The sequence below is a fragment of the Bos javanicus genome, chromosome 3 (assembly GCF_032452875.1).
Source record: "Bos javanicus breed banteng chromosome 3, ARS-OSU_banteng_1.0, whole genome shotgun sequence".
NCBI classification, from domain to species: Eukaryota; Metazoa; Chordata; class Mammalia; order Artiodactyla; family Bovidae; genus Bos; species Bos javanicus.
The window spans coordinates 99,492,050-99,519,944 of NC_083870.1; the positions used below are offsets into that span (position 1 = coordinate 99,492,050).

General features: G+C 45.5%; 1 protein-coding gene across 2 annotated transcripts; it reads left to right on the top strand.

The window, feature by feature from the left end:
* The first annotated feature begins 302 nt into the window (after nucleotides 1–302).
* Nucleotides 303–23,005, top strand: LOC133244639 (cytochrome P450 4A25-like). 2 transcript variants are annotated; one of them, XM_061412077.1, is made up of 13 exons: nucleotides 303–548; nucleotides 3,136–3,277; nucleotides 3,904–3,948; nucleotides 4,372–4,499; nucleotides 5,445–5,569; nucleotides 5,919–6,073; nucleotides 6,520–6,626; nucleotides 6,711–6,901; nucleotides 6,999–7,132; nucleotides 8,825–8,889; nucleotides 9,034–9,110; nucleotides 11,956–12,128; nucleotides 22,722–23,005. In XM_061412077.1, the coding sequence occupies exons 1-13, from the start codon at nucleotides 354–356 to the stop codon at nucleotides 22,748–22,750; spliced, it is 1,566 nt and encodes a 521-aa protein (XP_061268061.1). In that variant the 5' UTR covers nucleotides 303–353; the 3' UTR covers nucleotides 22,751–23,005. The 2 variants fall into 2 exon arrangements, with proteins under 2 accessions (XP_061268061.1, XP_061268062.1); XM_061412078.1 differs by lacking the exon at nucleotides 22,722–23,005 and adding an exon at nucleotides 12,486–12,961.
* Nucleotides 23,006–27,895: the final 4,890 nt, after the last annotated feature.

Sequence of the window (27,895 nt, forward strand, 5' to 3'; positions counted from 1 at the left end):
GTTGTCAGGAAGCTTTTAAAAATATTTACTTTTCTCTTTTATTTCAAACTGTCTAAAGGTTTCAAAAATGTAAGAATGTGATAGTTTGCAGTATCCTAGAACAACCCAGATCCCAAATCAATTTATAAATATTATCTTCTCTTCATAATACCTACATTTTGTAACAAAAGAGAGATTGGTTTAAGAAAAACAAACAAAAAAAAAGAACAGCAAATCTGGAGGCCCAGGTCTGAGCTCTGCCTTCACCTTCACCCTCCCCCAGGTGGGCGGGGACATCCTCCCAGATCAGGCTGGCTGCTCAGGGGAGGTCAGCCACAGTCAGGGACAGTCAACAATCCAGAAGCCACTGCACCATGAGTGTCTCTGCACTGAGCCCCTCCAGAGCCCTGGGCGGTGTCTCCGGGCTCCTGCAGGTGGTCTCCCTGCTCGGCCTGGTTCTGCTTCTGATCAAGGCGGCACAGCTCTACCTGCGCAGACAGTGGCTGCTCAAAGCCCTTCATCACTTCCCATCTCCTCCTTCCCACTGGTTCTGTGGACACAAGTGGGAGGTAGGATGGAGCTGGATGGGGGAGTGGGAGGGTCGGGAGGGCCGGAGATCTAGAGCATGGTCACACTCAGCAAGTTCATACCTGGCCCTGTGCTTTCCTGACAGCACAGATGTCCAGTCTGATGGATCAGCCCCGTGGGTTCACTGTGTGTGGAGACAACAGACAGGAATCTAAGAATGTGTCAAGTCACAGGAAAAGAGGCTTACCTGCGGGGTTGGGTTATGTCAGGTGTGGAGACAGAGCGGCTTGGTTCATTCAGACTAAGGGATTTTCTAGTCTGGTAAGGTCAGTGCCAGAAACCCACACCAGAGGCCACACACAGGAGTGAAGTTCCCATGATGGGGCCAGGTGAGGAGAACTGCCTGTTTGGTGTCGTCTTTCTGAACTATGAGCTCTTGGAACTGAGCCTGTAATCCTCCTCACCCTCAGTGCCCAAAACAGAGCCTGCACAGAGCGGTGTCAGTCCATTGTGTGGAGGGACAGGCAGGAGGGAAAGGAGCAGCTTGCAGGCTGGGAGGGGCAGCACCAGCCCACCCAGCAGCGGCACCAAAGCCTGGGGGTGGGGGAGCTCAGAGCAAAGTCAGGGGCCACATGGAAATGGGTCACCAAGGGTCTGTGGCTTAAACAAGTTTGAGGAGATAATCACAGGTTGCAGAGAGCTGAGGTCTCTCTTTCTCAGCAGCACGATTAGAGCAGAGTGGAGCCAAAGACAAGAACTAGAAGCAGCCCAAGCCCCATGCAGGCTGGCCCAGTACCTCTCTCCCCTCTCCTTCCTAATCTCCTGCACCCCAGGTCACTCAAGGTCCTTCCCCCCTGCCTGTGCATTCCAGCCTCTGGGACTTGGCTCCCATGTGCCCTCTCCCCGGAATGATCTCATCCCTCCTATAAGTGTCTCACAAGTTCCAGGCCCAAGGCATTTTCATCCTGAATCTCCCAGGAGTAGAGAGGACACTCTTTTTCCCTTGGATGTCCTTCCCACAAGTCAGTGCTAATTAGTTATTTCTCTCTGCAAGATACAGCGATGAGCTTCTTCTGGGAAACCTTGCCTCTGGTTCATGTTTCTATCCTGAAAGCATCTTGGTAAATTAGGAGCCAAGAAAAAGCAATTGCTGGAATACTTCCTAACATCCAGGTCTGAGTTAGGCCCCCTTCCCCAAAGCTTCCTCATAGGCTTTGTCTTCTGTCCATCACACATTCATGATGCCTTCCGCTTATGGCCACTTGCTCTCTGTCTATTTCACGAGCCTTCAGGCCACAAACAGACAAGCATCTCGAGCCGCTGCCTAATTTAGTGCCTTCAATCTGTGTCTGGCACAGAGTTGCTGCTCAGTAAACACAAGCTCAGTGAAGGAATGTGACCCAGAGTAGCCAATTTGCCTCAGAGCTGGTGAGTCTTGATGGTAGAAAGATGCTGGTAGAGGTCAGATACCAAAGTGTAGAGGGTTTGATCTGAGTTACACAGAAGCCATTGAAATAAAGATGATGTGACTATTTGGAACTTGCCTGGGATCAACTGTTGACCAGAAATCCAGAGGTAACAAAACAAACTGAGTCTCCAAAGTAGAGGAGAGGCAGTTGCTCTGTGGTAAAGATGACAGGCCACCAGAGGGAAGAACTTGAGCAAAGACACGGAAGATGAGCAGGTGGACCCAGTGCAGGAAGCGCTGGCAGCAGCATCCTGGGGGCAGAGCAATGGGTCCTGTGGAATCGCCAGCCTGTCAGGGCAAGAAGAGAGAGGGCAAATTCAGAAAGGAAAGGCCTCTGTGGTCCACACTCAGGGGTGTACAAAGATTCCACCACAAGACGGGAAGTGCACAAAAGTGTCTGACAATTAGTCAACGAAAATGAGATCAAAACTCCACATATCAAAATCTTATTTCAATACCATTCTCATATGTGTACATGCCAAATCTGACCTACAACTGTGCACACACTCAAGATGGAAAATTATATCACACACAATGTAATATTTAATTTTTTTCACTTAGCCAAACACATTCCAAACATTCTTTCATACTCATATACATTAAATGTATGCTGGGATAACATCAAACATATATATGATCAGGATGGCAAATGAAACTAATGTATAAATTAAATTCTTAAAATATTTATCTCTTCTATAAATAAACCAAATAATATGAAAACTTGCTTACTTTCTCCAGGGGATCTTCCCAACACAGGCATCGGCCCAGGTCTCCCACTTTGTAGATAAATTCATAATACCTGAGGTGCCAGGGAAGCCTACCAAGTGATACAAATTACCATAAATTGCTCAAGAAGTTATGTCACTGTGTGCAAATTATTTCCAAATGTTTCACAAGCCATGGAGTTACCTAAGATTCTGTAGGCAGTTTGTAGTGTTGGCCCATAACTCTACTTGACATGGGACAGAATCCGATCTTAGGAGAATGGTGGACAGCCTGCAAGGTTGGATGAGATTCCAGGTCAGAAGAAATCGTTCTAAACTCTTAGTTCTGCTGATGGCTGCAGAGTGACCACCTGGTACCCTTGCAGGCCTTCACCTCCACTCCTGCTCTGGAACTAAAAGAAAGAAGTCACTGACTTGTCTTTCCCTTGGTGACAGTACCAAGAGGAGGGCGAGCTGCCACACCTACTGAAAAGGGTAGAGAAATACCCAAGGGCCTGTGTTCGCTGGATGTGGGGCACGAGGGCCTTGTTATTGATCTACGACCCTGACTACATGAAGATGGTCCTGGGGAGATCAGGTGAGAGGGAAACCCTCAGCCGGAGACAATCTTCCATTTGAGTACATGCCCCTGGGTGTGAAATTCCAGAAGACACAGGCACATCAGATGCCAAGGCCTGAATTCCTCCAAACACCCTCCCAACCAAAGCCAGATAGGACAACATTATTTACTATTATTAAATGCCTTACTCCTGGTGGGGCTGGTTTCTCTTTTACGTCTTTTTTTCTTTTTACAAACAAACTGAAATGATCCCAGACTGGAGCCAATTCCTTGTCCACACTGTCTTAGGTTGGGCACCTTTCACTGTTGCCTGTCCTGGGTCTTGAGATGGCCAGACCACCACTGACTATAGAAAAATCACAGATTCTGTCTCATTCTATGGCACTGAACAGAGTTTATGTTTCAGGGCAACTCACCATCTTAGTCCTGTGGGTGTTCTGCTCTGCAACACTGAGTCTACTTTCCTGGGACCACAGTGACTATCAGGACAGAGAGTCAGGGATGGGAGGCAAGTGGGTGGTGGCTTCAGAGTGAGTGCCGTTTGGCAAGCACCAGGAAGGGAAGGGAGCCAAGGTCTAGACCTCAGCTGCTCTAGAGGCTGTCTCCGTGTTTGGTCCCATCCATCTTCCCTCCTTACTTTTCAGACCCAAAGGCTCACGTTACCTACAGATACCTGAAGCCCTGGATTGGTAAGTGCATTTAAATACAACTGCCAACCACCCACCCATTAGGTTAACCAAGAGCAGTCTCTTTGTGTAAATGGAGAAGAACAGGAGTCAGGAACCCTCAGCTCTGAATCAACCCTCATTTTTCTAAAATTCCACCAGTCTTTGTAATGGCACTGTAGCCCTCCTGAAGCCTAGCTGTTTCTTCATCAATTCTCAGTCTTTTCTAATATTCCCTGACTTTTCAATAAGTTCTTTTATGACCTGCCCTCTTACACTTTTTCATCATAATCACATGCTATGGACAGACATACTGGAAATTCACATCCCTGAAGTGTACTGGCCTTCCTGACCCCTGCCCATGAGGAGACTTCTCCTGACACCCCTGGTTCCTCCCAAGAGGGCCCTAGTCTCTCCGATTCCCATACACACCCATCTGTGGTCCAGGGACAGGTTTGCTGCTGTTGGAGGGGCAGACGTGGTTCCAGCACCGGCGGATGCTGACCCCAGCCTTCCACTATGACATCCTGAAGCCCTACGTGGGAATCATGGCTGACTCTGTCCGAGTGATGCTGGTGAGTCCATCGCTTGTCACCATACGCACTAGAATCCAGGACAGCTGACAAAGTCCACTATCAGACACTTACGTCCCTCAGACACCTACTGAATAGAGCCACCCAGAATGATGCACTCATGACGTAGTAGGAGACAGCACTCATTAAAGCTAGGTGGGACAGAGGAACATCTAGGCACCAACCTGGATCCATACTTTTCTCCTCACCAAGAGAAATAGGGCCACGGTGTATTCAGGGTCCACTCTTCTCCCATCTCCATGTTTGAACACAGGGGAGTAGATCAAGGAGGTCAGCTCACAGTGGCCCTGGCTGGCCTGGGCAATGACAGTTGCAGAGGCAGAGTGGATATCCCAGGATGTCACACAAGTGGGATCTGGCCTGGGTTCCATGGCTTTTGCATGTCACTGAGCCATCCATAAGAGGAAATGAGTCCGGGTCTACACTCACAGAGCTGGGTCTTCACAAACATCACCTCTGATCCAGACCAGGTAGCACCTGTTCTTAGCTAACATTAGATTAATGAAAGCAATTGAGTAGCTCATGCCCCATTAGAGCCATTTTAGCTTTTCCTTGCCTTGAAATATTTGCTTCCTTGTGTTGGAAATCACCTGTCCAGATCTGACATCAGGACACAGAAGTTCTCCCTTTGTCACCTGAGAAACTATGCTTTCTGCTCTGCCAAAAGTGGTTATTTTCATAAATTATTCCAAATATTCAGAATTACTTAGGATATTAGAGGAGAATATAACTGCATATATAAGAAAGATTCAGAAAAAATAGGCATCACATTACACATGGGTGTTACAGGCCTAAGTTGCTAAAACATGTCTACTTAGAAAATGGGGAAATCTCATCTGAAGATGTAGAGACAGAGAGAAAGCCTGGACCTGGCAGCACAGGTCTTCTAGGGGAGCAGAGCAGGGCCAGTGCCTCCTCCCTCCACAGGACAAGTGGGAGGAGCTCGTCAGCCAGGACTCACATCTGGAGATCTTTGGACATGTCTCCTTGATGACCCTGGACACCATCATGAAGTGTGCCTTCAGCCAACAGGGCAGCGTCCAGACGGACAGGTCAGTGACAGCTCTTCAAGGGCAGGGTCCTGTTTTCCCGAATGGGAAGGACTTACCTGAGAGGCAGTAAGGGCAGTGTGGATGTTTATCAACACAAGAAGTAACATTCTACAGAGAGACATGCACCACGGTCAAATTCCACCCAGACCACCCTTGACTCAGTCAGAGGTCCCTGACTCCTGCTCAGGGAGAAGCCTGGCCTCTCAGGACACCTGTAAAGGACTCCAGGGGGAGGGCTCCAGGGAAATGAGGCAGAAATCACAATGCCTCGGTGTTACCTGAAGAATCTGACCCTCTCCAGGTCAGTGCCTCCCTCACCTCCAGCCTCTTCTGCGTCCTCTCCCTTCAGGAACTCCCAGTCCTACATCCAGGCCATCAAGGACGTCAGTCATCTGATTATTTCCCGACTGCGGAATGCTTTCCACCAGAACGACCTCATCTACAGGCTGACCCCTGAAGGCCACTGGAACCACCGGGCCTGCCAGCTCGCCCATCAACACACAGGTTCCCCTCCTTCCTGGGCTGCTCCCCCACCTTCATCAGGCTCACATGGCCTGGCCTTGACCCCTTAGGCAGATCCCAGACTTCTGCTTCCTCTTCAGGAGCTGGCACAGACCCACCTGCTGCAGGGACTGGGAACCCAGAGGTCAGGGAGTCAGGTGTTGAACAGGGAGTTACAGGAGTCCCCATGTTGGTGATGACTGAGTGAGACCCTATCCAAGCAGCATTCAGCCAGAGGCCCAAGGGCTGTGCTAGTGTTGGGATTCCCATCTAGAGTAGAATGTGTTGGCGCCCTAATTCCTGACATGCTCACCCAGTCCCACACTCACCCTCACCCTCATCCACCTGGCACCAAACTGGGCCTGAGGGGCAAATGGGGTTATGGTGGGTGCAGAATCTGAACTGCCCAGAGTGCTCAGTTCTGGCTGGAAATCACTGCTCTGGGACAGATGCAGTGATCAAGGAGAGGAAGGCTCGTCTGCAGAAGGAGGGAGAGCTGGAGAAGGTGAGGAGCAGGAGGCACTTGGACTTCCTGGACATCCTCCTCTTTGCCAGAGTGAGTGTGGGCAGGAGAGGCCTGAGCCTTTGGGCGGAAGCACACAGGAAGGGCAGACCCTGCACTCTGGTCCTGCCTCCACAGATGGAGAATGGGAGCAGCTTGTCTGACGAGGACCTCCGTGCTGAGGTGGACACGTTCATGTTTGAGGGTCACGACACCACAGCCAGTGGCATCTCCTGGATCCTCTATGCTCTAGCCTCCCACCCAGAACATCAGCAGAGGTGTCGGGAAGAGATCCAGAGCCTCCTCGCCGATGGCGCTTCCATCACCTGGTGAGCATCCTGGAGATGGAAGAGCCCTGTCCTACCTGAACTAGAGAGAATCCGTGTTTGTCCAGTCCTGCCTGCCCTCAGATGGGCTTCCTTTCAGGGACCATCTGGACCAGATGCCCTACACGACCATGTGCATCAAGGAGGCCATGAGACTTTATCCACCAGTACCAGTCATCAGCAGAGAGCTGAGCAAGCCCATCACCTTCCCTGATGGACGCTCCTTACCTGCAGGTATGAACTTCACCTCACCACTCAGCTAAGCACTCTGTAGGACCACATGCTAGACCAGTAATCCACCTGTGCATTTCCAGTTCCAGGATGCTCTGGCTCTTGTCTGCCTGAAGATAATATTTATTCTGTAGTTTGAATGAGTTTTAAAAAATGCTTTTCCATAAATCCTAGGATTAATACTACCATATACTCAACAATCCTACTACTAGGAATATACCTTGGGAAAACCAGAATCCAAAAAGCACATGTGCCACAGTGTTCATTGCAGCATCGTTTACAACAGCCAGGTCGTGGAAGCAACCAAGGTGTCCACTGATAGATGAATGGATATGAAGCTGTGGTCCGTATACACAATGGAATATTACTCAGTATAAAATGGAACAAATATGAGTCAGTTGCAGTGAGGTGGAAGAATCTACAGCCTGTTATACAGAGGGAAGCACTCAGAAAGAGAAAAACAAATATCGTATATTAACACACACACGTATATATAGAATCTAGGAAAATAATGCTGATGAATGTATTTGCAGAGCAGGAATGTAGATGCAGACATAAGGAATGGACTTGTGGATGCAGGAGGGGAAGGAGAGGGTAGGACAAATTGAGAAAGTAACATCGACACAGATAGACTGTCATGTGTAAAATACTAGTATGTATCTAGTGGAAAGCTGCTATATAAAAGGAAGCCCAGCCTGATTATCTGAAATGACCTAGAGGGGTGGAATGGGAAGGGGAGAGAGGTGCAAGATGGAGGGGATATAGCTGTTGTTTAGTTGCTAAGTCATGTCTGGCTTTTTTGTGACCCCATAGAGTGTAGCCTACCAGAATCCACTGTCCATGAGATTTCTCAGGCAAGAATACTGAAGTGAGTTGCCATTTCCTTCTCCATATATATAGATACATAAGTGTGCCTTATTTGCACTGTAGTATGGCAGAAACTAACACACTGTTGAAAAGTAATTAACTTCTACTGAAAGAAAAAATGTTTGACACAAAACTTGAATGCAACAAAGCTCAACAAATAAATGTTGACCCTTCTGTGCAGTCTTATAATACAGCCTAAAATTCTGATTCTTGAATCATGACGGCAGAAGCAGAGGGAGGCATGGTGCTTCCATATGGGGTGTAAATAAGAGAGGGAGCTCAAAAGACTCCACCGTCATGGGTCAGAGGCTCTAGTCTCTGAGGTGCCCTCTGCTGGGTGGCAGAGAGCAGGTGATGATGAGGTCTGAGCCCTGCCATGGCTGGAGGCCACCCACTGACTCAGCACCCAGTGGGTCTGAATCCCAGCCCTGTTCCCTCCTAACTGTGGGATCATAGACCCAACCCTTAACCTCTCTGAGGCTCAGGTGCTTCATGGGCTTGTGGGGACAAAAGAGTGCTTGTGTGAGGATTAAATGATTCTTGCACATTCCCCAGCTTCATGATGGCACTTGATAAATGTGAGTTGTCACCTGAGCTGCTCCTAAGTGTAACCTTGCAATTCTTTTAATTCTCAATCCTGGGCTGTGGTCACCTACCCCTAATCTGTGATCATGTGCTTTGTCATGCCCCGCCCACCTGTCTTGCAAGAGCATCATTTCTTTCAGAGTGACCGGGGGTGCTCCCATGATGGCTCCCAGGACTTTTGTGAAGCCGCTCATCCCTTGCACTATGGGACCATCAGGCTTCTCTCTCTCCTCTGCCCCACAGGAATCTTAGTCTCCCTCTCCATTTATGGGCTTCATCACAACCCGAAGGTGTGGCCGAACCCAGAGGTACGATGGACGTGGGAGGAGGAGATGGGATGCTCTCTCGACACCAAACCCTTCCCCTGCTCCCTCTCTGGGATTCTTATCCCCCAGTGCATTCATGTGAGGGGTTTGACCCCAAATGTCCTGACCCTGGTGCTCTCTCTGCAGGTGTTTGACCCAACTCGGTTTGCGCCAGGTTCTACTCAACACAGCCATGCCTTCCTGCCCTTCTCAGGAGGATCCAGGTGAGGCCTCTGTACTGGGGGAGGCAAGTGTCACTGGTTGCTACCCGATGTGTGTGACTGTCTACCTTCATATGAGGAGCATGCAGTTCTGTCCTTGTCTGTTGATGTGCTGAGAAGGAAGCGTGGGTCTCCATGTACAAGAAGGTCTTCAGGGCCCTCCACTCTGACACTGACCTCCTACTGTCCACAAGGATTGACCTCATTTCCATGTCAGTGGCCAATCCAAAGTATCCAGTGTTTTCCTCACTTTAGGAGTATGACATTTGAGCATTACAGGTCTTCATGAAATTTAAACTACACATTTGGTTAGCACAATTTCAGTCACCTTAAAAGATGATTTTCTCTGTTCCCACCTTCCTAGTCAGCCCACTGTCTTTCTGCTTAATTCACCTGTCCACCCTCACTGTATTCGGCGTGCTTGTCTGGATTGGGAATTCCATGTCCTGAGGCTTCAAGTCATGTATGTGATCAGTTACAGTTGTAGTTTGAAGAAAGTTTCACAGTCAATGAGTGTGTTCTCAATTCCTGCAGTATATCCGACATACATTTGACTGTGTATTAACATAACCATGGCATATATTTTCTGTTACCAAAATTCTTTATTAAAAAGCAGAATTTAGATACCATAGTCCCAGATTATACAGAGTAATGTTAGTAAGAAAAACTTTAAAGTGGAGGACAATCAAGCCTGCTTTGGGAAGTCTATTGCTGATCCTGCTCATGATGCCAGTTTCTCACTGTTCATACTGTTCACACTGTTTGCTAAACCCAGGATAGAGGTTGGAGGAGGACTGGAGGAGCCGTAGGAACTGCAGACACGTTTATTCTCTCCTGGCTGTGTTATGGCCGCCATAACACAGCTCAGTCTGGCCTGACGCAGCCGCCGTAGCAGCAGCTGTAAAAACCGTAACATAGCTAGAACATAACCTCATATAATATAACCATGATGTCGTTCCAACGTAGCCCCAATGCAGCAGTAACCAGGGCTTTCATAGTCAAACTCATAAAGGCGTACCACACACCGCCCCCTGACCTTTTGCAGGTGGAGCTTATATAACAAAAGTAGCCAGAGTCCAAGCGAGTGCCATGTGACACACATACGCAGTGCTATACGTGGTCTAGCTGTTCCATAATCATTAGTTACAAACCTTGAGGCGACAGTGAGAGACCGCAGGGAGAGAGCGCCTGACAATGCCATCTTGGCTAATTTGCTCTTTCCCTACATGGGGGAGAGTATTTTGTGTTTGACACATGCATTTGAAAAATCTATTGCATGTAAAACATAAAGCACCCTTGAAATAGCTGTTAGCCTGACTGATACACTCCTAAATGGTTGCTGTGAAAATCTTAAAGGGCACAGAACCTCCCCTGAAATAGTAGCTACAGTGACTTTGTAACTTAGTAGAAGCAACTTTCTTCTGACTGTACAGATCTAGGAAACTTTCAGTTGATGAATCAACCTTTACAGAACAGTGTTTAAGTAAACTGTCTTATTGATTCTAGGATTTGATTTACACAAGGGTCCAGTCCTTCCTTGTAGACATGGCTGCAGGTTATTCAGCTGCTACTAGAGGGCACAAGGGACTTGGCAGCTTGATTCCTAGATCAGACTGAATATTTCTTATATTCTGATTCCACTTGAGTTGTTTTCAATTCAATTAATATTGTTTAAATATGAAAGTATGTATTAAGCGTGTCTCCATGTGCAAAGACCTGTGCTAGGAGATGGGAACACAGGGATGATAATGCTGTCCTCCCCCAGGGCTCACTGTCAACAACATGTCTCCTCAAGACAGACATCAAAAAAAAAAAAAAAAAAAAGACAGACATCATTCACACATCCACTCTTTCACTCATTCATTCCTTGAGCAGACTGTGGAGGATCCAGGATCCGGCGTTATGCTGGGCACTGGATGTGCTGTGTCCTTGAGTTACACCCATGGTGCCTTGAGGGTCCAGAGTGGGAAGATGTGCAGCCAGCAGAGGGGGTGAGGGTGGTGGTCACTGGATGGAGCCTTGAGCATGAGGATGGCAGAGGCGAGGGGAGGGGACCTCAACCGTCCCTGAGTCGGGAAGACGAGAGGGACAGATTCAAGATGAGTGAGGAAGAATCCAGAGAGGGCTGTGATGCCGCTGAGGCACTGAGATGTGTGCTCCCTGTGGTGCAAAACACAGCAGGCCTGGAGCTACTGGGGCTTTAGAAGGAAGGGAGGAATGGAGGCTGAAAAGGCCAGATGAGGAGACCAAGTGATTGTTAGGAGGGTCATTTTTGGATTAGAATGGAACATTCCAAAGGTAGATTGACGGAGGGACTGAGGGAGACAGGAAGCAAGACCATTAACTGGGAAGGAATGGGTCCAGTAGGTTCAGGGTCATTAACCCTTGTCCTCTCCAGGAAGCCTCCCTGTTGCCATTCTGATTCCTTGCACAGCCCTGTCTTGTCATCTCTGGGGACTGGGCAGCCTGTCTGTCCACCGTAGGTGGTAAGGTTCTGAGAGGCTGTCTGCCCTGCCCCTACAGTGCCCTGGGCTGACCTGAAACCGGGAATTGCCAGTGGACGAGTGAATAAAGTACTAGTTCACAGTCTTGATCCACTTGACTTGACTCTGTGGTTTAGAGCACTGATGCTCCCCAGGTTTTCCTGCTGAGAGCAGGAGTATGAGTTAGGAGCTAGTCCTTAGAGAGGTGGGCTTTGTCATCTGTCAGGGGGAGAGCTTTGCTGGCAAGTTCAGTGTGTTGAGTAAGGAAGGGATTAGGGCTGGGCCACCTCTAGGAGAGCCCTGATTCCCTGTGCTCAGCAGGGGTTAGAAGCCTCTGCTTACTTCCTTTTTATCTCCGAATGTAGGAACTGCATCGGGAAGCAGTTTGCCATGAATGAGTTGAAGGTGGCCGTGGCCCTGACCTTGCTTCGCTTTGAGCTGTCACCAGATTCCTCCAGGGTCCCTGTGCCCATGCCAGTCATTGTGCTGAGATCCAAAAATGGGATTTACTTGCAGCTCAGGAAGCTCTCTGATCCAGGTGGGGACAAGGACAAGCCCTGAGGGCCCCTGCCCGCCATCCTGTCTTGCTGTCACTCTCCCTGTCCTTGCCCCTTTGCCCACTTCCAGCTTTGATCTGCCCACCTGCCAGCTTGCCTCATCTCCTGCCTCCTGCTCAGCTGACTTGCTGCCCTTCTCTCACCTTTCTCCAGGCTCCCTATCTGCTTGTCTCTCCATCTGTCTCTGACCCCCTGTATCTCTCACTGTCCACCGGAATCCTCATCACCCAACACCCTCGAGTCTGTCTGTTCTCACCTGTGTTTCTCCCCTTCTGCCTGCCTGTCTGTCCCTGTATTCACTTCTGTTTTGATGGTAAAATGAATTGTCTCTGCCTTAGGGACTTAGAAAAACACACAGTTATCCTCTGATGGCTCTGGAGTGAGAAGTCAGAAAAGGGTTTCCCTGGACATAACCAAGATGTTGACTCGGCCCTCATCCAGGGACCTGGTACAGGATCCTGCTTTTTGCCATTTTTGCATCTAGAGCTGCAATCCTTGCATTCCTTGGCTCCTGGGCCCTCCTCCACATTCAAATCCAGCAGCATCTTCAAATGTCCCTCTGCTTCTGTCTTCATATAACCTTCTCTTTCATCAAGACTTTGTGCTTACCTGGGCAACTCAGATCAAACAGGCTTATTCTGGGTTTCTGGGAACTAGAACAAAAACACCTGGGGAGCCATCACTGGACCTGTTAAATCCTGTGTGACTCCTTCGCCCTGGGCCACTGCTCTCTCCTGTGTGAGATGGGTCTACCTCCATTTCACTCACATGGTTTCCTCTTTCCCCGTCCCTGGATAAAGTGCACAATATCATATGGAATGTGTGTGTCTTGTCTGAACGGAGTTGGATGAAGCAGAAGAGAGAGAAGGGGAGGGAATAACAGCGGGGAGGAGGAGGGGAATAACACCTGCTCTATGGGGCCGAGACCCTAGCAAGGACAGCGTGTCCAGCCCCCCTGCAGCTTCACACTCTGGAGTCACTCAAGCCCCACACCCTGCCTGGCGCCTGAGGCTTCTATGACAGCTGAGTCAGAAGAAAGGCCTTGTCACCTAAGGCTCAGAGGGAAAAAGCTCACACCAACACCTGTCAGAGAAGGAGCCTGCCTCTTCTTCTGTGGTAGCTTTCTCACCACATCTATAGAGAGGCCCAGCCAGCGCCCACCCTGTGCTGAGCAGGGAAGACTTGCAGACTTGGTCAGGCACATGGGTCTCCTTCACCCCAGAAGAGATTTGAGAAGAGCCCAGCCTGGCCATGTCACTAGCCCCCTGGCAGCCCTTCCCCATGGACAGGACCTGCAGGCTCCTCAGATGCCACAAGGGGTGGGGGCGTGTGTGTGCAGGAGGGCCTGGGAGGAACCAGCTGGCCACAAGTCTTGGCTGCCATGCAGGGAGAAGCCAGGCCCCTCAGGACACTTGTAAATACTGAGCTTCTCCAGAGGGTAAGGCAGAAATGACAATGCCCCAGTTGGGAATGCAAACTAGTATAGCCACTGTGGAGAACAGTGTGGAGATTCCTTAAAAAGCTGGAAATAGAACTGCTGTATGACCCAGCCATCCCACTTCAGGGTATACACACTGAGGAAACCAGAATTGAAAGAGACATGTGTAGCCCAATGTTCATTGCAGCACAGTTTACCATAGCCAGGATATGGAGCAACCTAGATGTCCACTGGCAGACGAATGGATGAGGAATTTGTGGTACATATACACAATGCAGTATTACTCAGCTGTAAAAAAGAACGCCTTTGAGTCCATTCTAATGAGGTGGACGAAACTGGAGCCTATTATACAGAGTGAAGTAAGTCAGAAAGACCAGTACGGTACATTAATGCATATATTTAGAATTTAGAAAGACGGTAATGACGACCCTACATGGAAGACAGCAAAAGAGACACAGATGTAAAGAACAGACTTTTGGACTATGTGGTAGAAGCAAGAATGGGGTGATATGAGAGAATAGCACTGAAACATGTATATTACCATATGTAAAACAGATGACCAGTGCAAGTTCAATATATGAAGCAGGGCACTCAAAGCTGGTGCTCTGGGATAACCCAGAGAGATGGGGTGGGGGGGTTCAGGAAAAGGGGACGCATGTACACCTGTGGCTGGGTCGACATATGGCAAAAACCACCACAACATTGTATAGTAATTAGCCTCCACTTAAAACAAATAAGTAACAGGAATAGAGGTAGTGTAGAAAAATTATAAAATAAAATGAGTGAACTTGTTTACAAAACAGAAACTGACTCACAGACATAGAAACATGCATTAGCTTACCAAGGAAAAAGGGAGAAAGGAATAAATTAGGAGTATGGGATTATTCGATAAACACTACTGTATATAAAGTAGATAAATATCAAGATTTTACTGTTTAGGACTGGGAATCTTATTCAACATATTTTGATAACCTATAATGGAGGAGAATCTGAAAAAGAGAATGTATGCATATAGTGCATACATCTGAATCTCTTTGCTGTACACCTGAACTAACACAGTATTGCAAATCAACTAAAAGTCAATAAAGTAAAAAAAAAAAAAAAAAAAAAAAAAACAAAGAAAAAGCACCATACATTGGCCTTTAATTTAGAGCATTTACCCTTTCCTGGAGAACCTTACCTCAGACATGCCAGTTATTGCCACCTAGAGGTGCTGTATACCCATCCCTCCTAAAGTTATTTTTCTGGTTCTGGAATGCATAACTAGAACACATATATTCATCAGTTGGTAAAGAAGTAGCTAAATTTAGGGTTTTAATGTTTTGAGCTTCCCTGGGATCTTCCCATATGTCCCCATTCCAATGTCAGGTTCCCATTACTTCCCAATAAACGCTCACACTTTGGCAGAAGATTGGGAAATCAATTTGCATGTAATTCAGACACTGACAGGATGAGACTCTGGATTTTGTTTTCACAAATCTCAGCCCTGGCTGAGGCCCTGTGGCTACAGGAAACAAAGGTTTCTTTCAGGTCAGATATTGAAGCCTTCCAGTCAGTTGTGTGTAGTTTGGCCTGGGAATTTGAATCCCCAACCTCATCCATTTCCTTCAGTGCTTTCACCAGTACAGCTAGGACCAACCAGCTGGTCTTACTAAACTCTTAAATTTGCCTGAAAAGTTCTAAGATATTGAATATATGGTCATCAGAATCTTCCTTTTTATAAAAATATGGTTAGTAACATTCAGTGATGATGTTTTATGTATCTTTATTTAAAATCCTCAAATATGATGCTCTTAAAGGACTGCACTCAATATTTCAGCAAATTTGGAAAGCTCAGCAATGGCCATAAGATGGGCAAAGGTCAGTTTTCATTCCAATCCCCAATAAGGGCAACGCTAAAGAATGTTCAGACCACATACCATTGTGCTAACTTTACATGCTAACAAGAGTATGCTCAAAATCCTTCAAGCTAGGACTCAGCAGTATGTGAATTGTGAATTTCCAGATGTGCAAGCTGGGTTTAAAAAACATAGAGGGACCAGAGATCAAATTATCAACATTAGCTGGGTCATTGAGAAAGCAAGGGAATTCCAGAAAAACATCTACTTCTGCTTCACTGGCTATACTAAAGCCTTTGACTATGTGGATCACAATAAACTGTGGAAAATTCTGAAAGAGATGGGAATACCAGACCACCTGACCTGCCTCTTGAGAAACCTATATGTAGATCAGGAAGCAACAGTTAGAATTGGACATGGAACAACAGACTGGTTCCAAATAGGAAAAGGAGTATGTCAAGGCTGTATATTGTCACCCTGCTTATTTGACTTATATGCAGAGTACATCATGAGAAACGCTGGGCTGGAAGAAGCACAAGCTGGAATCAAGATTGCCGGGAGAAATATCAATAACCTCAGTTATGCAGATGACACCACCCTTATGGCAGAAAGTGAAGAGGAACTAAAAAGCCTCTTGATGAAAATGAAAGAGGAGAGTGAAAAAGCTGGTTTAAAGCTCGACATTCAGAAAACTAAGATCATGGCATCTGGTCCCATCCCTTCATGGGAAATAGATGGGGAGACAGTGGAAACAGTGTCAGACTTTATTTTGGGCTCCAAAATCTCTGCAGATGGTGATTGCAGCCATGAAATTAAAAGAAGCTTACTCCTTGGAAGAAAAGTTATGACCAACCTAGATAGCATATTCAAAAGCAGAGACATTACTTTGCCAACAGAGGTCGTCTAGTCAAGGCTATTGTTTTTCCAGTGGTCATGCATGGATGTGAGAGTTGGACTGTGAAGAAAGCTGAGCGCCAAAGAATTGATGCTTTTGAACTGTGGTGTTGGAGAAGACTCTTGCGAGTCCCTTGGACTGCAAGGAGATCCAACCAGTCCATTCTAAAGGAGATTGGTCCTGGGTGTTCTTTGGAAGAAATGATGCTAAAGCTGAAACTCTAGTACTTTGGCCACCTCATGCGAAGAGTTGACTCATTGGAAAAGACTCTGATGCTGGGAGGGATTGGGGGCAGGAGGAGAAGGGGACGACAGAGGATGAGATGGCTGGATGGCATCACTGACTCAATGGACGTGAGTTTGAGTGAACTCCGGGAGTTGGTGATGGACAGGGAGACCTGGCATGCTGTGATTCATGGGGTCACCAAGATTCAGACACGACTGAGCAACTGAACTGAACTGAAGAGGAACTAAAAGCCTCTTAATAACAGTGAAATAAGGGAGAGTCGGACACGACTGAGTGACTGAACTGAACTAAACTGAAGGGAGTGAAAAAACTGGCTTGAAACTCAGGGTTCAAAATACTAAGATCGTGGCATCTGATTGCAACATTTCATGGCAAACAGAAGTGAAAAATTGGAAGCAGTGACAGATTTTATTTTCTTGGGCTCCAAAATCACTGTGGATGGTGACTGCAGCCATGAAATTTGAGACACTTGGTTGGAGAGATTGTCTAGAGGGTGGTGTATGTTCTAGGACAGAGAGTATAGAAAGGATGATATAGAGAAAGCAGCTGGCACCATGGCACCACATAGCAAGCTGATACAAAATGAATGAGAGTCAGGAATTAGCAAAGCTGGAGTTATAAATTTAAGGCGATGGTCTTAATTCTGACAATGACTTGTTTTGTGTCTTGAAAAGTCCACTATCCCTGTTTTCTTATCTGTAAAACAAGCTTAATAACACATGGTAAATTGGGGAGTAGTTGTGATTGTGTTTTAGAAAGTATAAGCTCTATGTAAGCATTGAAGAGACACTTTAAAACCTTTACAGCTTTTACTGCCAGCATCGTGCAGAGTACAGGAAAAGGATACTGCGCTTTCTCAGATTCATTACTGTATCTAATTCCAGGCAGAAAGAGGTGATATGGATTTGTTCTTGTTCAGTCCCTCAGTCATGTTTGGCTCTTTGTGACTCCATGGACTGCAGCACACCAGGCTTCCTTATCCTTCACCATCTCCGGACCACTGAGTCAGTGATGCCATCCAATCATCTTGTCCTCTGTCATCCCCTTCTCCACCTGCCTTCAATCCTTCCCAGCATCACAGTCTTTGTTAATGAGTCAGCTCTTCCCATAAGGTAGCCAAAGTATTGGAACTCCAGCTTCAGCATCAGTCCTTCCAATGAATATTCAGGATTGATTTCCTTTAGGATTGACTGGTTCGAACTCCTTGCAGTCCACAGTACTCTCTAGAGTCTTCTCCAACACCACAGTTGAAAAGCATCAATTCTTTGACACTTAGCTGTCTTTATGGTCCAGTTCTCACATCCATACATGACTACTGGGAAAACCATAGCTTTGACTTTACATACCCATGTCGGTAAAGTAATGTCTCTACTTTTTCATATGTTGTCTAGGCTTGTCATGGGTTTTCTTCCAAGGAGCAAGCATCTTCTAATTTCATGGCCGCAGTCAACATCCTCAGTGATTTTGGAGCCCAAGAAACTAAAGTCCGTCACTATTTCCACTGGTTCTCCATATAATTGCCATGAAGTGATGGGACTGGATGCCATGATGTTAGTTTTTTGAATGTTGAGTTTTAAGCCAGCTTCAACTGGAGTGATACATATTGACCCAGGCTAAAACAAACAGAATTGTTCTGTGACTTCCACTGCATGGGAAAAGCAAGCAAATATTTAGGCTTGAAAGACTTTCCCTGGAAATTGCTGTCTTTATATGAGCGTAAAAGTAAGCAAGATATGATAACTCACATCAGCATCAAACCCAACGTTCTCAAATGCAGAGAACAAGAAGTGCCTGTTACCTCCCCACAGCAGTAATCACTATAAGCTGCTGCCTTGGGAATTGACAACATTCTTTCTTCTGCCTTTCTGTTGCCTATAACCTGAGCCAGGAAGAATTCTGAAATAAAAATATTAATTTATTTGTTAAAATATGGCACTAAACACTGACCCTAGTCTATTGAAGAAAATGATTTAACTAGTCCAAGTTACACTTCCTCCCTCTTTCACTCATTTACCAAATCAGTAAGTATTTATTTCAAATCCTGAAAGACAATGCTGTGAAAGTGTTGCACTCAATATGCCAGCAAATTTGGAAAACTCAGCAGTGGCCACAGGACTGGAAAAGTCAGTTTTCATTCCAATCCCAAAGAAAGGCAATGCCAAAGAGTGCTCAACCTACTGCACAATTGCACTCATCTCACACTCTAGTAAAGTAATACTCAGAATTCTCCAAGCCAGGCTTCAGCAATACGTGAACTATGAACTTCCAGATGTTCAAGCTGGTTTTAGAAAAGGCAGAGGAACCAGAGATCAAATTGCCAACATCCGACGGATCATGGAAAAAGCAAGAGAGTTCCAGAAAAACATCTACTTCTGCTTTATTGACTATGCCAAAGCCTTTGACTGTGTGGATCACAATAAACTGTGGAAAATTCTGAAAGAGATAGGAATACCAGACCACCTGACCTGCCTCTTGAGAAATCTGTATGCAGGTCAGGAAGCAACAGTTAGAACTGGACATGGAACAACAGACTGGTTCCAAATAGGAAAAGGAGTATGTCAAGGCTGTATATTGTCACCCTGCTTATTTGACTTATATGCAGAGTACATCATGAGAAACGCTGGGCTGGAAGAAGCACAAGCTGGAATCAAGATTGCCGGGAGAAATATCAATAACCTCAGTTATGCAGATGACACCACCCTTATGGCAGAAAGTGAAGAGGAACTAAAAAGCCTCTTGATGAAAATGAAAGAGGAGAGTGAAAAAGCTGGCTTAAAGCTCGACATTCAGAAAACTAAGATCATGGCATCTGGTCCCATCCCTTCATGGGAAATAGATGGGGAGACAGTGGAAACAGTGTCAGACTTTATTTTGGGCTCCAAAATCTCTGCAGATGGTGATTGCAGCCATGAAATTAAAAGAAGCTTACTCCTTGGAAAGAAAGTTATGACCAATCTAGGTAGCATATTCAAAAGCAGAGATACTACTTTGCCAACAAAGGTCCGTCTAGTCAAGGCTATGGTTTTTCCAGTGGTCATGTATGGATGTGAGAGTTGGACTGTGAAGAAGGCTGAGCACCGAAGAATTGATGCTTTTGAAGTGTGGTGTTGGAGAAGACTCTTGAGAGTCCCTTGGACTGCAAGGAGATCCAACCAGTCCATCCTAAAGGAGACCAGTCCTGGGTGTTCTTTAGAAAGGATGATGCTAAAGCTGAAACTCTAGTACTTTGACCACCTCATGCAAAGAGTTGACTCATTGGAAAAGACCCTGATGCTGGGAGGGATTGTGGGCAGGAGGAGAAGGGGACGACAGAGGATGAGATGGCTGGATGGCATCACTGACTCAATGCACATGAGTTTGGGTGAACTCTGGGAGTTGGTGATGGACAGGGAGGCCAGGCGTGCTGCGATTCATGAGGTCGCAAAGAGTCGGACACAACTGAGCGACTGAACTGAAGTATTTATTGAGGATCATCAGTAAGTACTGTCTTCTGGTCCAGGTTATGGAAATTATAAGGACATTGAATGCTTAGCGACAACTTTAAAGGAGTCCTTGATTGGGTTAGGTGGGTACCAAATGAAAGGGAAAAATATTTACTGGTTAATAAATAGTAACTACAATTGACATAGAATTTTTAAAGAGTTTAGCGCATGCTCTACAGTTGAATCGTCTCACTTTGTAATAAGCTCATTGAAAATTCTCCATAAATATCATTTTCAGTGATTGCTACATCTAACCACAGAGATTACCCAACACTTTCTCACCAAGGCAGCCCTGAGTAGTGAAGCCTCACTACTGCATTTATACCAGTTCATGGAGTTGATAACCTACTACTTGGATCACTGGAAAACAGATCAAACATGAAATGCCCTTGGAAAATTAGGCTGTTTTCATGTATGGACAGCAGCTCAACACACTCATTATCTTTTTATGCTCATGGTTAACAGCAGAGTCTCTGGAGCCAGACTGCCTGGGTTTGAATCCTGGTTCTACCTCTCACCAGCAGAGTGACCCTGGGCAAGCAACTAGCCTCTTAGTGCCTTTATTTTCTTGTCTAGACTATGGGGATTTTTAAAATCTGTCTTGTAGGATCCTTGTAAGATAAAATATATAATGTTCTATCCTTAGTGCCTAGAACATAGGAGGTGCTCACCAACAGTAGCTATTACCAAGCATTTTGAGCCCAGCTACATAGAAGAAGCCAAGGACTGGGGGAGGGAAAAGGTAACAACCAGAATTCAAATCCCAGCTTCTCCCACTTCAAAGTTCTTTCCCTTACTGCCCCTATGCTGTGGCAGAAAAGCTAGTGCTGAGCCAAGTGAAGGGGAAAAGTCAGGGTCCAAGAGTCCTTGTGTGGGGGCACAGAGGGGGATGGAAGGCAACCAAAGAACAAGGTGAAAGCGGAGAAGAATGAGTGTAAGCGGTTACATGCCCTGGAGTTTGGACAGAGCTCAGGATTTAGGGGAAAAAGAAAACTCTGGCCTCACGGGTTGTGTAATAAATCCCCTGTCATGAGGATGGGCAAAGGAGGAGGGTGTTGGGAGTAAGAGGTTAAATAGTTCAAAGAGCACGTCCATAGGAAATGGGGCCCCTTTGGGAAAGCTTTCCAAAAAATCCTTCCTGAAATGTATGGTGTTTTACTTTCTGTGTTATGGGCCTCTGATATGACCTTGAAGGAGATAATCATGGGAAAAGTGAGAGGTGTGTTGAGTTGAAGGTGATGTCCTCACCCCTTGCTTTTTCATGTATGACATCCATTGATTTGCCAATACATGGAAAATTTTCCTAGCGTTTGCCAACTTGTGTTCTACTATCCATCCTCCAGACATCTTCAGTTTTTAATTTTCACCTTCCCTAGGTGGCCCAAGCCTAATATTCATTCCTTCAGTGCATCCTTTATCATATTTCATTGAACTAATTCATTTTCTGTCTTAAGGCACTAAACCATGAACTCAAAAGATATTAATTTTTGAGTGATTGAATGACTATGAATGAATGAATAATTGTGTGAGGTATTCAGAGAAAGGATTACCATCCTATCTATATTAGTTTTGCAGGAGAACTGTAGCAATTTACCAGAAACTTGGTGACTTAAACAATATAAATTTATTTTGCTATAATTCTTGGGGTCATAGTATGAAATCAATATCACTGGGTCAAAATCAAGATATTGGCAGGGCCATACTCTCCGTAGAATCTCTAGGGTGAATTCATTCTCTGCCCTGCCCTCGCAGCTGCTCCTAAGGTACCTATTGTAAGCATATTTTGAATTTGAGGCCAATCCTGACCTTAGGATGGAGTACAGAGCTAACTTGTTTTTGGTAGAATAAATCGTATCCTTAATTTTATATTAATTAATGGATGTGGTATAGGTAGAGGAATTCAACTTGTTAATATATAGGCAAGCAATAAACTGATGCAATGATAAATATTAATACAAAGGAAGCTCATGGGTATAATGATTCTTTAATAATTTTACAGCTTCATCAATTAGTATTGATATTCCACAGAAGAGAAAAAATGATCTTTTTTGAAGTTCTGCACACCCTAAAACTTTTTGTACCATTAATGTTAGGAATGCTATGGTAATTAAACAGGAATAGCTAGTCACAGGGCTTCCTAGGTGGTATAGTGGTAAAGAATCTGCCTGCCAGTGCAGGAGACGGCAGGAGACAGATTTGATCCATGAGTCGGGAAGATCCCTGGAGGAGGAAGTGGCAACCCACTCCAGTATTCCTGCCTGGAAAATCCCATGGACAGAAGAACCTGGAGAGTTATAGTCCATGGGGTCACAAAGAGGTGGTCACAACTGAGCGACTTGGCACACTGGAGCACACAAACAGCTAAAAACAGGTCATTACTAATGAACATATTGTTAAGAAGAATTGCCCCTCTGAATAGAAAGGTTTAAGTGTTACACAGTTATCAGGCTTTGCTACTTTAACAAACCCATTTTGGAGTAGAGCTAATGTTTATTGTTTTGGTTAAGATGATGTCACTTATTTAATATAAAAAACTTTCAAAAGATTGGCTTTACTTCTGTTTCCCTTTTTAATATATAGTAGCCTGTCAGGAATGGTTTGTCTTTTCGTGCTAGATTTCTAATATTTAGCAAAGATATAAGCAGAGTTTTAAATGATCGTCCTATTTTTTGCAGATCTTGCTCATCACATAAATTACAAATAATGGATACAAAGCATAAGACTAACCCACTGGAGTGGGTCGCCATTAGCTCCTCCAGTGGATCTTCTCAACCCAGGGATCGAGCCAGAATCTCCTGCATCTCCTACACCCCAGGATTTATTTATTTTATAAATAACAGTTGGAACCTTTTGACTCAATTCATTTTGCCTAACCCCTATCCCTTACTTCTGGCAACCTCCAATTTTTTCTCTGTAAGTCCAGTTGTTTTATTTTATTTTGGATTAGACATTTAAGTGAGATGATCTTTCTTGGTCTGACTTATTTTAGTTATCATATTGCCCTCAAGTTTCATCCATGTTGTCACAAATAGCCAGATTCCCTTCCTTTCTTATGTCTGAATTACATTCCAGTTATATATATGTATATATGTGCTCAGTCACTTCAGTCGTGTTTGACTCCTTGTGACACTATAGACTGTAGCCTCCCAGGCTCCTCTGTCCATGGGGATTCTCCAGGCAAGAATACTGGAGTGGGTTGCCGTGCCCTCCTTTCTGGGATCTTCCCAACTCAGGGATCAAACCTGCGTCTCCTGTGGCTCCTCATTGCAGGTGGATTCTTTACCACTGAGACACTGGGGAAGCCTCTCTCTGTCTCCCTCTCTCTCTCTGTGTGTGTGTGTGTGTGTGTGTGTGTGTGTGTATAATGTTTTATCCATTTATAAACATTTTGTTTATTCATTCATCCATTAACTAACACTTAGATTGTTTCTGTATCTTGACTGTTATAAACAACATACTGTTTTCCATAGTGGTTTCACCAAGTTACATTGCCACACATGGTGCACTAGTGTTCCCTGTAGGGTATGGAGTTAGAGAAGGTGAGGTTCAGAAAAAGAATGTAACTGGCACTTTACAGGAACAGATCACCTTTAATGAGGCAAGAAGGAGCAGCAGTCAGATTAGTGAGCTGCTGCACTAACCCAAGAAAAGAGTAGGTCTATATAGGCATACATGTGGAACTCTACTGTCTTAAGGGGGCCTGTTCTTCTTCAAGGTTGTTCGGAGTAGTTATCGCTTAAACTGCTGGGGCAAGGAATTCTGGACATCAGCCAGAGGCTGGACCTGCTGCGAGCTGAGCGTAATCAACCTTAATGTCCATTTTTTTTCTTTGGGTGTGAGAGTTCTTTGTTTTGCATAGAATGGTGGGGAGTTTTAACTCCAGGCTATTTTGAGCCATGTAACTTTCCTTCTTTCCAGACCCTAAGGAATATATACAAAAAGAGAAAGAGTGGTGGGTGCTGTTAATGTTCAGGGCTTCTTCGTGCTGATAAATCAGAGTCAGGGGTTTGTGGTCTGGGAGGAAGGAAGTCTAAGGCCCTTAGTGTTGATTTTCTATTCTAGCCATCAGGGTCTCAAGCAAAAGAACAGTCTTGACTTGGTCTCAGGAATTGGCTCACATTCGGTCTTGGAGGAATCCCTGGAAAAGATTAAACAAACAAGGCCCAAAGGTGAGTAGGAGGATGATAAAAATGAATGGTCTGAGAAGGGGTAAAACCCAAGGCATCCAGTTCCAATCTGTTAACCATGACTGCCAGGAGCTGCTTAATCTCTGGTGGACTCATGAGGCTCGATCTGTAAGGTTTTTTGCAGCTGCTTGGACATTATTGGACTGGTTGGCATAGAAACAGCAGGATTCATCTAGAAAAAGGCACAGACCTCCCTTCTCTGCAGTGAGTAGATCTAATCCCCTTCTATTCTGTAATACTACGGCCGCCAAGGAATCAAGTTAATTTTGGATAGTTATTAGGCCTTGAGCTATTTCATGGAGGCTGTCTGATAAGTCTTTAGATAGTGTCTGGTAGTTTCGGATGGAGGTGGTTAAGCCCGCAGTTCCTGTTCCAGTTCCAGCCACTATTCCTAGTCCTACTAAAAGGGGAATGAAATGAATGGCTCGTTTTATTGGCTTGTGGATGAGAGGAATGGGCAAGGGTTGATCATTGGGGGCTATTAAAATGTTTGGACTGGAGTATACTAGGGTGCAGGTTCCAGTCCAATTAGTAGGTAAACAGAGGTTTGTAGACGTCCCACACAGGAAAAATAGGCCAGGTGTCATAATAGAACAGCTGAAGTCAATGGCAAAGAGGAGTCAAGGGGGCGTTTGATCATTTGTTCAAGGACGTTCAGAGACCCCGCTAAGGTGGCCCCTACAATAGGAGACGTGGAGGAATATGCTGAGGGAAACCATCTTGTAAAGGTTAAAGAGTGTCCTGTAGGACCAGAAACATTACATATAGCCTTTCTAATGGCAAAGAATAAGGTGGAGGTACGATTTATGGGGTCGCAAAGAGTCAGACACGACTGAGCGACTGATCTGATCTGATGGTTGTACATGGAGTTAGGGATTGTGCCCACGGGTTGGTCATACGAAATGTTTTGGGAATTTCTGGATATGCAAAAAGGAACTGCTTGTAACAGTGTTACTCTCTGGGAAATAGGGCCTCCTATTGGAGGTTTTTCATTGAAGGAGGGAAGTTCAGTGAGTAAAGATTTTAAGAGTATGTCTGAATTTCGAATTTGGTCACTAGTGTGAAGGTATTTAAGATATGAGATGAATAAAGGCTGTCCACATTATGAGTGGTGTAGGGACATGTTACCTGTGGTCCAGTCAAGGATGGATGTGGGGTGGGGGGGTGCTGAATCTCCCAGAGGAGTTACGGATAAACATATCTAGCAGTCTTTAGCCAATTATGGGTTAGAGGCATTGAGAAGGGTATGGGTTAAATTAAGGGTCCGGAATAGATAGTTGAGGTTAGAATTTTGAAGGAGTTCGTGGGTCAGAGGAAGAAGAGAGGATAAGAAGAAGATGTTAAACAACATTTGGGGAAGTGAGTATAAGACAGATCACTATGGAAAAGAATTGGATTTCAAAGGGGTAAAAGTTATAAAAGGTTCTCTGTAGCCACAGGGTGGAGATGTAATCTTCAACATGTTCAAACGTGGATCCTTGAGGACTCGAGACCCAGATATCTGCCAGAAGTTGTTCCAGGAATAATTGCAGCTGTGAAACCAACAGGCTCATCCGTTGCCAGTCGGGGCCAGTGTGAGAAACTTGATAAGTATTAGTCTGGCAAGCATTTTCATCATTGGGCTGCATAAACTTTTTTAACCAAGTGATGTGTACCCAAGGGGTGATTTCTTTAAATTTTGCAGTGGTAGGGGTCAGCAGAATTACCATTTAGGGCCCTTGCCATTTTGGGGGTAGATCTGAGTGGGACTGAGTTGTCATATAAACTTTGTCTCCTATTTGAAGGGATGGGTATGGAAGATTGGGATGTGGTCAAGGGAGTAAGTCATCCATATGTTGCCAAAGGGCATCTCATATCTGGGCAAGTAAAGGAAAAGGAAGGTGGGATGGCAGTTTGGGACCATCCTGGGAGGGGGGAAGACCCAAAGGTATTATGGGCCTCCCATATATGGCCTCGAATAGACTGATATTTAAGGGTTTTTTTGGTAAGGCCCAGACCTTCAAGAGGGCTAAAGGGAGGAGTTTAGTCCAATCTTGATGAAGTTTGATCATTAATTTGGTCAGAGTTTCTTTTAGGACTCGGTTGGCTCTCTCAACCTTACCGGAAGACCGGGGATGATAAGGAATGTGAAACCTCCAAGGAACTTGAAGGGCTTGTGCAATATTTTGGGTGATTTGGGATGTGAACTCGGGCCTGTTGTCAGACTGGAGGGAGGAAGGCATTCCAAACCTTGGGAGGATTTCAGTAAGAATAAGCTGAGCCACAGTAGGGGCTCATTTCTCAGTAGTCAGGAAAGCTTCAATCCATCCAGAAAATGTATCTATGAAGACTAGGAGAAATTTAACCCTTTTTACGGGTGGCATGTGGGTGAAATCTACCTGCCAGTCTTGTGCAGGAAGATGTCCATGAATTTGGTGGATGGGGAAAGGAGGGGGGCGAATGTTAGAATTAGGATTTGTCCGCTGACAAATGGTGCACTTTTGGGTCAGATTATTTTAGTAAGTCACATTGTCCTTAGTTAACTCTAAAGTTCTGAAGGAAAGTCTTAAGTACTTTTGCAGAGGGGTGGAAAAGGGAATGTAGATATGAAAGTAATGTGCAGATGTTAGGCTTGTCAATTTGGGCTATAGTAAAGACAGGACTAACAGAGGCGGCCTGCTGCTTTGTTTCTTGATCTGCTGTATTGTTATAAAAGGAGATAGGACTAAGTTGCTGATGTCCCTAGCAATGTATTACAGCAGCTTGTTTTGGGAACTGAGCCTCATGGAGGAGTTCAGAAATAAAAGAAGCACTGAGAATAAGTGTGCCCTTCTGAGAGAAATCCCCTCTCCCTCCAGATTATAATGTTAGAATGTAATATGTTATAGACATATTTGGAGTCAGTGTAAAAATGTTTATCTTTTGGCCTTTGGCTAGGGTCAAAGCTTGTGTAAGAGCTATCAGTTCAGCCTGTTGTGAGGATGTGTGAGCTGGGAGTGTGGCTGACTTGATGAGGTAAGGGGGGATAATTTTGTCAGGCTGTCCCTTAACTGTAGCGTATCCAGCCCCAAATAGGGCTTGCTTCTGGGCACTGCCATCTATGAACCAGGATGGGACTTTGGGGTCAGTAAGGGGCTGATCAGTTATATGTTCAAAGGGATTAAATGTCATATCTAAGGTCTGAACACAGTCATGAGATAGGTGTTCTACTGGATCTGGTGTGGGGAGTAAGCTAGCAGAATTAAGATGTTTACAAGGCATAAAAGAAAGGGATGGATTGAGGAGGCGAGCGTGGAGGATCTGTAGTCGAGCAGGGGGCAGAGAAAGGAAAGCCCGATGAGAGAGTAAATCTTTGAAGGAATGAGGTGAGCATACATTTAGAGGAGCATTTTGGGTTAGTTTTTGGCCTTCAGGTATTAAGAGGGTGGTTGCAGCTAAGGCCTGGAGACAAGGTGGCCATCTGAGCATGATGAGATCAAGTTGTTTATATAAGTAAGCTAGAGACCCCATATGTCCGCCCCCCCTTTTTGGCACAGAATCCCTAAGGCATGTCTTTGTCGAGAATGTACAAAAAGGAAAAAAGGCTTGGTGTAATCAGGTAAGTAAAGAGAAAGGGCCTGTAGTAAATGTTTGATAAGAGTCTGTATTGGGGTGGGGAGAGAGGTGGGGGTCAAAAGGGTTCA

What these genes read in the sequence shown, in the direction of transcription:
- LOC133244639 (XM_061412077.1), top strand. Translation starts at nt 354, where the DNA reads ATGAGTGTCTCTGCACTGAGCCCCTCCAGAGCCCTGGGCGGTGTCTCC. An exon ending in ACATCCTCCTCTTTGCCAGA is followed by an intron (nt 6,627 to 6,710) that starts GTGAGTGTGGGC and finishes CTGCCTCCACAG; the next exon opens with ATGGAGAATGGGAGCAGCTT. An exon ending in CCCTTCTCAGGAGGATCCAG is followed by an intron (nt 9,111 to 11,955) that starts GTGAGGCCTCTG and finishes CTCCGAATGTAG; the next exon opens with GAACTGCATCGGGAAGCAGT.